Genomic DNA, 12,699 nt, shown 5'->3' with positions numbered 1-12,699 from the left:
AGAGAGAGAGAGGGAGAGAGAGGGAGAGAGAGAGGGAGAAAAAGAGGGAGAGAGGAAGGAAAGAGAAACCGGCTGGGTATTGTGTTTCACTCCAGGACCCCGAGACAAAAGCCCCCCCCCCACCCCACACGCCTCCACCCCCCCCACCCCCTCCACCCTCAGGGAAAGATTTGGAGGGTTTGGGTAGGGTGGGGGGTGGTAAGGTGTCGTGGTGGTGGTGGTGGTGGGGGGGCTTGTTAGCTGAGGTTGGAGGATGGGTCTGAAGTACAATCCAAAGGGGTGACACATTTTTGTGGTGTGTCTTTGCCCCCCCCCCTCCTCCTCCTTCCCCTTTAACACATAATCTTTTTATCTCATTTTCTTTTTATCTCCCGAGTCCTGACCTACCTATCTTTTTTTGTTCTCTCTCTCTCTCTCTCTCTCTCTCTCTCTCTCTCTCTCTCTCTCCTTTTTCTCTCTCTCTCGCACTTCACTCCTCGCCCCCTTTGTAAAGAAGTGTCTCAACTTCTCGCCTCCGTCTTGCCGTAGCCCAGGTTAAGGGCCATGAACGCCGAGGCGCCACTTCTCCCCGGATAGAGAGTGAGAGGAAAGGGAGAGAAACAGCTCCCCCCCCACCCCCCCACCCCCCCCAGAAAAATACAGAGGGATTTGACTTGAGGAAACATGAAAGAGGCTTACACCAGAGTCTGCTTTGAACCTCCTAAAAAAAAAAAAAGAAAAAGAAAAAAAGAAAGGGAGTAAAAAAAAAACAGTTTTTCTCCTCAATTTGGGGATCTTCTCTCCGATTCTGATTTATGCAGAAAGGCCTCATTTGTCAAGCAGGCTGAGTCAGTGCCTGATTTGCATAAAGCCTTCGTTTTCTCCGTTCTGCTAATTAGCAATTTGCAGCTTAATTGGAGAGTGGCTCTCGGTAAGGAGACAAAGCTATCCACATAAAAATATCTCCAAATGTGCTTGATGACACAGCTCCCTTTCCTATTGGCGCTCCAGCTGTCGGCGCTCCCCCCCCCCTCTCCGTTGTGTTTTTGGTCCCATCATCCCTCTCTTCCTGTCTCCTCTCCGGCTGACTTCTTGCCCCCCCTTCCTCCTTTCGTGGTTCTTGCTCTCCTCCATCCTTCTGTCTTGGGCTGGACCTTGCATCAGCTGGCCCCCTTCTTACCTAACCGCCGTGTCTCTAACGTCCACGCTATGTTAGACGCCGTCTTCGCCGAACTTAAAACTTGACACCTTTCTTGTTAGCTTAACTCTTTGGAGCTCACTTTATTTTCAGAAAATCCCAAAAAAAAAATGTCTCTGGATGAGCAAGATTAGACTTAAGCCTTTACTTCAAACATAAATGAGTAACCCTTCTGTGTCCGTCTCTGTCTTGCAGCGCTGAGTGAGCCCTCCTATTTTACCTGCCAGCAGTGTGAGGGAGTGTTCCCATCCGCGTGGGCCCTCTTGCACCACGCCCAGCACATACACTCCTTCAGCATCTACCAGGAGGACCGGGAGGGCGATGAAGACAAACGGGGAGTAGGACAAGGGGGTCTGGACCAGAATCAGAGTCAGAATACTTTATTCCTCCCCGAGGGGAAATTGGGTCTGAAACAACACAAACCTGTTGCTGCCACACTGGACCCGCGCCACCTGAGCCAGGCCCTCGCCTCCGCTTTTCAACCCTCCTCCCTGCGCCTCGGTCGCCCCCGTTCGACGCACGCCGCCCGTCCCTCCTCCAGCAACCTGCAGGCTCTCAACTTCTCTGTCCGACTGAGGGAGCTGGCAGAGGGGAGCACTACCACTGCGACCGGCACCGCCGGAGGCCTGGTGCTCACGCCGTCCTCTTCCCCGCCGGCTGCTTCTCCCTTCCCCCAGACAGGCCCCACCCATGCCGACTTTCCCTGCGAGCTGTGCGGCGAGGGCTTCCAGTCCCTCCGCAGCCTCTCTGCCCACCGCAGGACGCACGCCTGCGAGAGGCCCTACCATTGCGGTGTGTGCAATCAGGCGTTCGCCCAGAGCGGCCAGCTGGCCCGTCACATGAGGACCCACCGCAGGGAGGCCGGAGGCGGCGGTGGATATGAGTTGCTGGAGATGGGCACAGGAGTGATGGAGGAGGAAGCAGGAAGGGCGGCGATGGGCGAGAGGTTCGCGCTGCAATTCACCAGGATGGTGGGAGAGGCCGTCCCCAGCAGCGGAGGGGAATTAAGGATGCAGGGGCCCTCTGAGCTGGACCTGAATTTGCACAAGCACTTCTCCATCACCCCAAGCCTAATGTTGCTGACCCCCCAGGCTCGGCCCCCAGACAGGAGCCTGCTCAGACTGTTGCAGCGGCAGAGAGAGGCAGCCGAGGTCGGGGAAGAGGAGGCGGAGAGACAGGGGGAACCCCAGTGCACCCCTCCTTGCGCCAGCCCCTCGGAGGGCTCGTTAGAGAGCGGGGAGACGGGGGGCAGTGGGGAGAGCGGCATTGCCAGCGGGAACTGCACCCCGAAACGGCCGGAGATGGGCGAGAGAGTGCAGGGAGCTGGGGAGTGGGAGAGCGAGAGAGGGGAGATCACAGAAAGCAGAGAGAGAGAGTGGAACTCACGGACAGCCAGCAAGGTGGTGCAAGAGTGGCAGAGGGAGAATGAGCGGAGGAGCGTGGGAGGAGGAGGAGGAGGAGGAGGAAACAGCGGAATAACAACTCACAGTAACAGCCATGGAGGCTCTGGGGTTAAGAGGAAGAAAGACGAGGCTTGTGAGTTCTGCGGCAAACAGTTCCGAAACAGCAGCAACCTGACCGTGCACCGTCGAAGCCACACGGGGGAGCGCCCGTACCGCTGTGGCCTCTGCAACTACGCCTGCGCCCAGAGCTCCAAGCTGACGCGCCACATGAAGACCCACGGCACTCGCGGAGCCCGGGCCCCCTTTCTGTGCCAGCTGTGCGGGGTGCCTTTCACAGTCTACGCCACCCTGGAGAAGCACCTGAAGAAGGTTCACGGTCTGAACCACGCTAGTGTAGGCGCCTACGCGCAGGCCAGCACTGTTGACACCATGGCGGCCCTGAAGGCTGAAGACGAGGCGGCGGCGGCGGCGGCGGTGAAAATGGAGGAGGAGGAGGAGGCCAGTTCGGACCAGACAGAGATGGAGAGCAAGGTGGAGGGTGACTCAGTGAAAAGAATGGACACGGAGGAGGAGCGAAGCCAAGCGGCGTTTAAGGAGCGCGTCGGGAGTCCAGCCGTCACGGCAGAGGGCGTGGGAGGAGCGCTTCCGTCCGACGGTGCCTCCGAGGTGTGCTTGGCCGTACCCACGGCCCCCTAAGACTTGTCCTCACCCTGTGCAGTCTGATGCTGGCGCTCCACCGTTTATGGCGCTGCACAGGAGTTAATTATCCCTGCCAATAAAAGGAACTTGCTCCGTATGTCGACATACAGTCACGTATGACTGGTATCCTGTTTAAAAACCCCAAGAGAAACCGGCTTCACAACCGAAGAGAGCCGCACAAGCTCCCCAGCGCCTCCCCTCCTGTCAGCGTTGAGGTGCACGGCAGCAAGCAGCAATGTTCATCAACAGATGCAAAGCTACTGGTTGAAGCCAAGTTCCTACTTTAGACCACAGAACAAAACTAGAACATGCCATTTGATAAGGGGATTAACAGAAATCTTGAACAGGAAATGAACCACCACCGTCCGCACAAAAACAGGAAACTGATCACAATGTTGCGTTGCAGAATGCAAAAGATCAATGGGAAACGAGTGGCACGATGGGCAGATGTCACCGACGCGGTTTGATATCAATTGTCAGATTTGAACAACGGTTTTTTCCCCTCCTCTTAAACCCTACATTTAAGTAAAGGGTCACTCGCCTCTGCTTTTTCCACGTGACGTGGAAGCCAGTGGCGTCAGCGTGCAGGAGGACGGCCCGGGGGTCTTGCTCTGCTACCAAGCCGTCGGGACTACGGCGCTTCCCAGTCCGGAGGACCATTTAAAGACTTAAAATGTTTGAACGGAAACAGGAGTGAGACGAATCCAAACACTGTCTGCCTGCAGTTTCTCAACCATCTTTTCTTTTTTCTTTCCTTCTTTTTTTTTTTTTTTTAAAGGCGCTCGCTTGTCACCATACTTTGTCACTTAATGTTTACAGGGCCTCGCGAGGTTGAGCTCCTGTTGGTGTGACAAGTGTGTACGTGATTTTTTTTTTCTTGTTTTTTTTTTTTTTTTGGTTGTAATTTTAACCGTGTGTGTAAAGAGACTTTTAAGTCTCATCTACTGATGTTTTCCACACTTTGTTCTATGCATCAAAAATGGCAATTTTACATACGTGAAACGGGTGCGTTACTATCTTCCTCTTCTCTACGTGATTATTGGATTACTTGTGGTGGTGATTTCCCCCTCCCGCCCCCCCCTCCCCACCCACCCACCCCCCCTCATTGTTTACATTCTTAAAGTGCTGGACTGTTCGACGCTTTTGCATGTTTTACGGCCATGTGGGAGGTTTCCACGCTTCTTTTTTCGCCTGTATTTTAATTAGTCCTTATTTGTAAATGCTGCATGTTGGTGGTTGTGTAACTGAAAAAGAAAAAAAAAGAAAAAAAAAAAAGTCTATTCACTGCTGAACAACAGGGTGGAGAGGTGTGGTGATAGCTGGTTGATTGGTGGGAGAGTTTTTTTTCTGAATACCCCCAACAAGCACTTTGTGTGTGTGTGTGAGAGCGTGCGTGTGTGCGCGTGCGTGCGTGCGAGGAGAAATTCTCTGGTAACATTTGCTTGAACCCTCCGTCACGCGGTCCCGCATGTCAACAGACTGTCATCACCGACAGCGATGCAAGCTGCGGGGTGGGGGTTGGGGGGTGGGGGGCACAAGCTAGCCTTGGCTAGCCTAGCATATCAACAGGAAATCCACTCGTCTGATGAGGCAACAAAATGACATAAGGTTGTGTAGCGCTACGAACCTCTTGGACCGCTGTGACGAGTTTGTACCGCCCCTTATCCACCTCTACGCAGTCGGGTCAGGGACGCGCCCTACTCGTGGACACTTTTTGTAAGGAAAAGCTAGAATTGTCATGCGGCTTGTGTGTGACCTTATATGGGGGTGGGGGTGTGGGTGGGGGGTGGGTGATGTAAATAATTGATTTTTTTGAATAAGTGGAGCGTAACTGTTCAGGGACATTATCCTGTATATAGACTGACAGTCATTGTCACTGCTGGCGATTTTTATTATGGACCGGCTGTGTGTGGTGTGTGTGTGTGTGTGTGTGTGTGTGTGTGTGTGTGTGTGTGTGTGTGTGTGTGTCTCTCTCTCTCTCTCTCTCTGTGTCCCGCCCTCCAACCCGTTCCCCCAGAATTTCCGGTTCTCCGTCTCCTCTGTGCTCATTACTGACTATCGTGAGGCCGCCGCTTTGCCGTCTTTGTAAACTTGATACTGTTTTGTAATTGACCTTGTTGCAAGGGAGCTCAATAAAGACAAAAACATTTGAGGAAAAACATCTATCGTGGTTTGTGTTTGTTTGTTTGTTTGTTTGTTTTGTCGTTTTTTTGCATCTGGCCCGCTCGCAGTCCTTGCTCGCAGTGGTTTCCCATGTATTGTTTGCTGAATCCCGGCCCTGGAATCTGGGTCCCACGGCTGAGGTTCTGGAAGTGCTCTGAAGTCTCTCCGCTTGTGATTTGGATGTCGGCTCTCGCCGCTGCGGGCCGTTCCTCTGCGGACCACATCACTGCTGACTTATTAATGTTTAATGCGCCTGCGCTGGATGAGGGACCCGCGCGCGCCTTGTCTACATCCTTGTGATGTTACCCGCCTTTGTCTAGGAGCCCTCATCACATACCGGGGTGGGGGGGGGTGGGGGGGGGTGCAAGGCCTCTGGCATGCGCTTGACGCACACGTCAGTTATCCTGTGTGTGTGTGTGTGTGTGTGCGGTGTGTGCGAGCGTGTGTGCGTGTGTGTGTGTGACTGCAGGAGCGACGTGAACCGAGAGCGGCGATGATGGGACCGGGGTGACGAGGACTTCTCAGGGTATGGCGTGCTGGGGGGCGGGGGCGGGGGGGGGTAACAGTAGTATAGCTGTTTGTGGGCATGTTAGGGGGCAGGGCAGGTTGGCAGCGTGCGGGGGGGGGTGTCAAGGGGTTGGGATAATTGCTGACTCCGTTTTAAGGGCACAAAAACCTCTGCGCCAGCATCTCTGGTCTAAGCCCCACCCCCTCTTAATGAAAACGAAGTTGTGTGATCCCTCTAGCTCATTAACAGCAGGTCTTTTAATGAGCTTTCAACAGGGTGGGGGGCTGGGTAGATTGAGAAGGGGGTGTGTGTGGGGGGGGCATGGCACCAGATGCACACACGCCTACTACTACCAATTACCATTGTGCTGCGGAGAAGAATAAGGAGGACGTGAGGAGAGAAGCCATTCACTGGCCCACAGGACCCAGGCGAGTCAGTTTGAACTCTTTACAAAGAGAAAAGACAGAATGGGGGGGGGAGGCGGAGGGGGGATGAGGGCGGACGGTGCAGGTGAGAGGACAGTCCCTCTGGGTTGCTGGTCAGGTTGCTCGGCTCACCTGTCCGTCGGGCACTGCAGGTAAGCGCCATTTGGCGCTCGCATGGACCCAATTATGCGGCGTAAGGCGATACGCGGTGGAGTATAGCACAGTATGCCCTCCAGCACGTGGATAGCTTTCCCCGCCCACAAAACGCCCTTTGTCTTCCTGCTCGCATCCGTCCGCTCACCCCACACCTTGCTGCGAGAGAGAGGGAGAGGGAGAGAGAGAGGGGGGGGGGGTGGGGGGGAGAGGGAGAGGAAGAGAGAGAGGGAGAGAGAGAGAGGGAGAAGGAGAGAGAGGAAGAGGGAGAGAGAGAGAGAGAGAGCGAGGAAAGAGGGAGAGAGAGAGGGAGAGAGAGAGAGAGTGTGGGGGAGGGAGAGAAGGGGGAGAGAGAGAGAGAGAGAGAGAGAGGAGAGAGAGAGAGAGAGAGAGAGAGAGAGAGAGAGAGAGAGAGAGAGAGGGAGAGAGAGAGGGAGAGAGAGAGAGAGAGAGAGAGTGGGGGAGGGAGAGAGGGAGAGAGAGAGAGGGAGAGAGAGAGAGAGAGAGAGTGGGGGAGGGAGAGAGGGAGAGAGAGAGAGAGAGAGAGAGAGAGAGAGAGAGAGAGAGAGAGAGAGGAAGAGAGAGAGAGGGAGAGAGAGGGAGAGCTCACCCCGCCAGAGCAATGGTCAGCAGGCCCAACCCCGCCGCCGAGACACAAAGATACGGAAAGGAGGCCGTCCACCAATAGGGGAGTGAGGGCGACATTATCAGCCGACTCTGTGTGTGTGTGTGTGTGTGTGTGTGTGTGTGTGTGTGTGTGTGTGTGTGTGTGTGTGTGTGTGTGTGTGTGTGTGTGTGTGTGCCGTAGAAGTGTGGACTTTGACATCTAACAGTTGTCTCACCTCCGCACAGAAGGCTTTTGTCCATCTAGGGACTGGGAGAGGCAACAGGAGGAAACACACACACACACACACACACACACACACACACACACACACACACACACACACACACACACACACACACACACACACACACACTCAGAGATAACCAACCCCGTCGAACTGGTCTTTCATAGTCCACTCAGAGTCTCCACGCTCTCCCTTCCTTCTCTTACATGGTGAAAGTGGGCGACGATGACAGCGCGACCTCATTACGACAGGTGTCGCGCGCAGCCGTCAGAGCTCATAAGCGGCGCGTTAACCTTGACTTCCATTAAGCGCAATCTCGAGGCGGCGGCGGCGGCAGCAGCGCAAACACTCCTTCCTCCCAATGAAACCCCGCAAACACTCCTTCCTCCCAATGAAACCCCTCAAACACTCCTTTCTCCCAATGAAACCCACTCAAACACTCCTTCCTCCCAATGAAACCCCTCAAAACACTCCTTCCTCCCAATGAAACCCCCTCAAAACACTCCTTCCTCCCAAATGAAACCCCGAAAACACTCCTTCCTCCCAATGAAACCCCTCAAACACTCCTTCCTCCCAATGAAACCCCGCAAACACTCCTTCCTTCCAGTGAAACCCCGAAAACACTCCTTCCTCCCAATGAAACCCCTCAAACACTCCTTCCTCCCAATGAAACCCCTCAAAACACTCCTTCCTTCCAGTGAAACCCCGAAAACACTCCTTCCTCCCAATGAAACCCCTCAAACACTCCTTCCTCCCAATGAAACCCCGCAAACCACTCCTTCCTTCCAATGAAACCCCTCAAAACACTCCTTCCTCCCAATGAAACCCCTCAAACACTCCTTCCTCCCAATGAAACCCCTCAAAACACTCCTTCCTCCCAATGAAACCCCGCGCTATTAACAGCCATAAACGCTCGCAATGAAGGGGGCGCAGTGCCGTCAGTTGCGGCTGTGCTCTCCTATAAGGCGTGCACGCGGCTGGAGGAGGCTCTCAATTAGAAAGGAGGATATCGTGCTCTACCGTGTATGAAGCCATTAAACTCGATGTTTAATTAAATCACTCCTCCACAAGGCCTCCGTACAGCCACTTCTTCCTTCTCCTTAGTTGGGCGGGCGGGGGGGGGGGTGTGTGGTGGTGGTGAGGAGGGGCCATGTCTCAGGGCTGAGGCGATGGCAGGACGAAGGGGAGAGACCGGCATAACAAGAGAGGAAAAAGACGCACCTGGGAATAACAGGGGCAGACCGCAGGTCTCCCCCTCCGCTCCTTATCCTCGCACGTTCCCACAATCTCCACCTTCTCTCACCCGTCCCTCCTCCCGCAAAGACCGCAGGGTGAAACCTGATCCACGGAATTATACCCCTTCACACACCCCCCACCCCTGCCCCACCACCACCACCGCCTCCTCCGCCCCCCACCCTCCTCCGAACCCCTCATGGTCAGGGTGAGAGAGGATGGGGGTGAGAGGCGACGCGGTCTCCGTCAGCCATCCGCCAATCCACCGTCTCCCTTCGCCATCCAGCACCTTCACAAAACGAGTGGGGGGGAAGCCAGGGGGCGCCCTTCCTTACGGGGGTTCTAGAAGGTCCTAGAATTACTGACGGTCCCTCCGTTTGTCTGTGAGGAATTACGCCTTAAAGACCGACAGATGGAGGACAGTGTCAGTTGGTGATATGGCTTAGTCTCCGGTAAACAACAACAACAACAACAACAAACAAACAAACAGGCGGGAACAGTTCCCTCGACGGAGGATGAGAGAGCTTGTTTCCATGAAACTAGTCGTCGCCGCAGGGGTCAGAGGTCTCCAGCATGCCGTTTACCCGCTGAGGACAAGGCCCTTTCTCCGTCAAGGCTGTGGATTCACTTCGCTCCTTGGGACACGCTAGAAACGGACCTTTACTGAGGGTTTGAGAGGAAAACCTCAGCGGGAGGACACTGCAGGACAGCAGATGAGCGGCGTCGCCATTTTGAAGCTGCGTTTCGAGCCGTCCTGAGTCATAAAGCACGAACACCTTCACCTCTGCGGAACACAGGGGCTCCGGGTATAACGATGACGTCATCACACATGAGGAAGACTGAGAGGACAGAGAGGCTCGAGATGAGCGAACAAATGACACACACATAACTACTCCTTCAGTCACCTCCACCAAACTGTCTCTCTGTCTCCCTCTCTTTCTCTCTCTGCGTCTCTCTCTCTCTCTCTGTGACTCTCTCTCCCTTTCTCGCGCGCACACTCTCTCGCGCGCGCGCAGAGTACACACACACATTATTTATCATGTTATTATGTTCTCTCTGCACCTGGTGACCCTCGTTGTGAACCTGACATACAGGCTGCACTCACACACCCATTCAGTCTCTGTTACACTCGGGGACACACACACACACACACACACACACACACACACACACACACACACACACACACACACACACACACAGGTCAGTCGCAGCGCGGTGACAAGCCCAGCCTAGCAACGCATAAGAATGCAAGACAAACTGGATCTGACCTGACTGTGAGCCCCCCCCCCCCCACCCCGCCCTGCCCTCACTCACCCATACACGTACACAAGCGATCAGATCAGGGTGTCGCTGCTCGGCTGTGTTGAAATAGCGAGGTGAAAGGTCAGCGTTTGTCCTGTGACAGGTGAAAATGCTTTCATGTCCGCCCTCTAGGCACAGGAGATCTCGAGGGCAGGTGAACTCAAACCTCGACAGAAACCATACGACGTTGAGATATGGCTTGTCCAACGCCACCCGCATTCCACCCAACGGCACAGGTCTCGCCAGAAGAGGCCTGATCACGTATCGTTCTTATTCTGGAGGCCCAAGTCCACATGGACAGACGGGGTTTTTAGGTGTCCTCCTCAAGACGTTGGTGTGTAGTTGGAAAGTGGGGGGGGACTTCCCTCTTCGTTTCCTTGTCGGCTGAACAGTTGCATGTGTGTGGCATCTGTGTGGCATAGAAACTCATTTTTACATAGTTGTGTTCTGCTATTTTAACACTTGTACATTTTGACTAATGCCTGTTCTCCCCCTCTCTCTCTCACACACACACACACACACACACACACACACACGAGTGAAGAATGGAAAACAGAGCAATAAAACAGAATGAAATGATTAAAAATAAAACGGATTACATTAAAACAGACAGAACCCATTCCCATTATTAATTAACAGACACACACACACACACACACACACAGGACAATTAAGTGGTCATGCGGCTTTACTGTGAACAGAACCATAAGAGATCATGTAGGTTTGTGTTTGGAAATAGGCCCATCGCTGACTGATCGATCGACCAATCAATCAATCAATCAACAAACCAATCAATCGATCAATCGATCAGTCAATCCACCCATCCATCTATCTGTTTATATCTCTATAGCACATTTCAAACATTAAAATGCAATGAACTTCACATTAAATGAAAGTGCACCGATCAAAAGGAAGCGATGATGAAAGAAGGAAACAAGAGTCAGTAAGCTTAATTTCACTTGAACACAATTCATTGAAAGCTCACCGCCAGAGTAAACAAGTACAATTTAACAATTAAAGTTGAAAATTAAAAAAGAAAAAAACTAAAAAAAACTTCTGCAGTGAAAGAAAAAAGAAGGAAGAACGGAAAACAGAGCAGTAAAACAGAACGAAATGATTAAAAATAAAACGGATTACATTAAAACCCATCCCCATTATTAATTAACAGAGACACACACACACACACACACACGTAGGACAGTCCAGCGGTGTAGGTTTGTGACCGGAAACGGGCCCAGCGCTGCGCCGCGCACTTTCAGCCGGGTAGCTGGCGGCGCACATTATTTACGTCATAGCCACCTGCTCGGCGACGCTAAATTTAAGCTTAGTTTATCTGCGTCACGTTTATGGTGAACCGACAAGCCAGGAGACGTAGCAGACAGGTCAGATTAGATTAGCTTGTTTTATTAGCCACACGGCCAAGGCCGGGGCAATTTGTTGTCGGTACACATTAAACTCGGCAGCACAACGCGTACACGGACAACAACAGACACTCCGCGCACAATACAGTCACACAATAACAGAAGTAAACACGCCGCATAACAACCAGGTGCGTGGTGGTGTTCATGACAGTGGCGTGTGAGGAGAGGTTATAGGGAGGAATCAAGACTCTTGGTGGCTGTTTAGTGTTAGTGGACAGGGACCTGTAGCGCCTCCCTGAGGGAAGGAGGTGGAAGAGGTGGCGAGCAGGGTGTGAGGGGTCGGAGATGATCTTCCCTGCTCGCTTTACAATCCGGCGAGTGTGTAGCGATCCAGCTGAGGGCAGTGGGTTGCCTGTGGTTTTGGATGCCTTGTTGATAGTCCGCTGCAGTTCTGTCCGTGGTTGACTGTCCGTGCCGCCGTGCCATACTGTAATACTGTAATACTATAATACTGTAATACTATAATACTGTTATACAACATGTTATGACGGACCCCATAACGGCTGAGTGAAACAAAACCAGCAGCTGATGTTTGATCCGGTATTTTTTTAAGCTGCCTGAGAAAGTAAAGTCGTTGTTGAGCTTTTGCAATGATGTGTTGTGTTAATTTTCCACTTCAGGCTATTGCTGATGTATGTTCCAAGGCATGTGAAAGAGTCGGTGGTGGTGATGGGGTTCCAAGGCATGTGAAAGAGTCGGTGGTGGTGATGGGGTTCCAAGGCATGTAAAAGAGTCAGTGGTGGTGATGGGGTTCCGAGACATGTGAAAGACTCGGTGGTGGTGATGGGGTTCCAAGGCATGTAAAAGAGTCGGTGGTGGTGATGGGGTTCCAAGGTATGTGAAAGAGTCGGTGGTGGTGATGGGGTTCCAAGGCATGTAAAAGAGTCAGTGGTGGTGATGGGGTTCCAAGGCATGTGAAAGACTCGGTGGTGGTGATGGGGTTCCAAGGCATGTAAAAGAGTCAGTGGTGGTGATGGGGTTCCAAGGCATGTGAAAGACTCGGTGGTGGTGATGGGGTTCCAAGGCATGTGAAAGAGTCGGTGGTGGTGATGGGGTTCCAAGGCATAAAAGAGTTTGTGGTGGTGATGGGGTTCCAAGGTATGTGAAAGAGTCGGTGGTGGTGATGGGGTTCCAAGGTATGTGAAAGAGTTGGTGGTGGTGATGGGGTTCCAAGGTATGTGAAAGAGTCGGTGGTGGTGATGGGGTTCCAAGGTATGTGAAAGAGTTGGTGGTGGTGATGGGGTTCCAAGGCATGTAAAAGAGTCGGTGGTGGTGATGGGGTTCCAAGGCATGTGAAAGAGTCGGTGGTGGTGATGGGGTTCCAAGGCATGTGAAAGAGTCGGTGGTGGTGATGGGGTTCC

At 53.1% G+C, this 12,699-nt stretch overlaps 1 protein-coding gene across 1 annotated transcript in view; it reads left to right on the top strand.

The window, feature by feature from the left end:
• Window positions 1-4,373, top strand: part of znf296 (zinc finger protein 296) — a 7,727-nt gene extending 3,354 nt beyond the window's left edge. Inside the window, exon 2 of the mRNA XM_056283746.1 lies at window positions 1,373-4,373. Within this exon, the coding sequence (XP_056139721.1) occupies window positions 1,373-3,276 (1,904 nt within the window). The 3' untranslated portion in view covers window positions 3,277-4,373. The remainder of the gene's footprint in view (window positions 1-1,372) is intronic.
• The last annotated feature ends 8,326 nt before the right edge of the window (window positions 4,374-12,699 follow it).

Source organism: Lampris incognitus, chromosome 7 (genome assembly GCF_029633865.1).
Source record: "Lampris incognitus isolate fLamInc1 chromosome 7, fLamInc1.hap2, whole genome shotgun sequence".
Lineage (NCBI taxonomy): Eukaryota > Metazoa > Chordata > Actinopteri > Lampriformes > Lampridae > Lampris > Lampris incognitus.
This window is presented reverse-complemented; position numbering and strand designations above follow the sequence as displayed.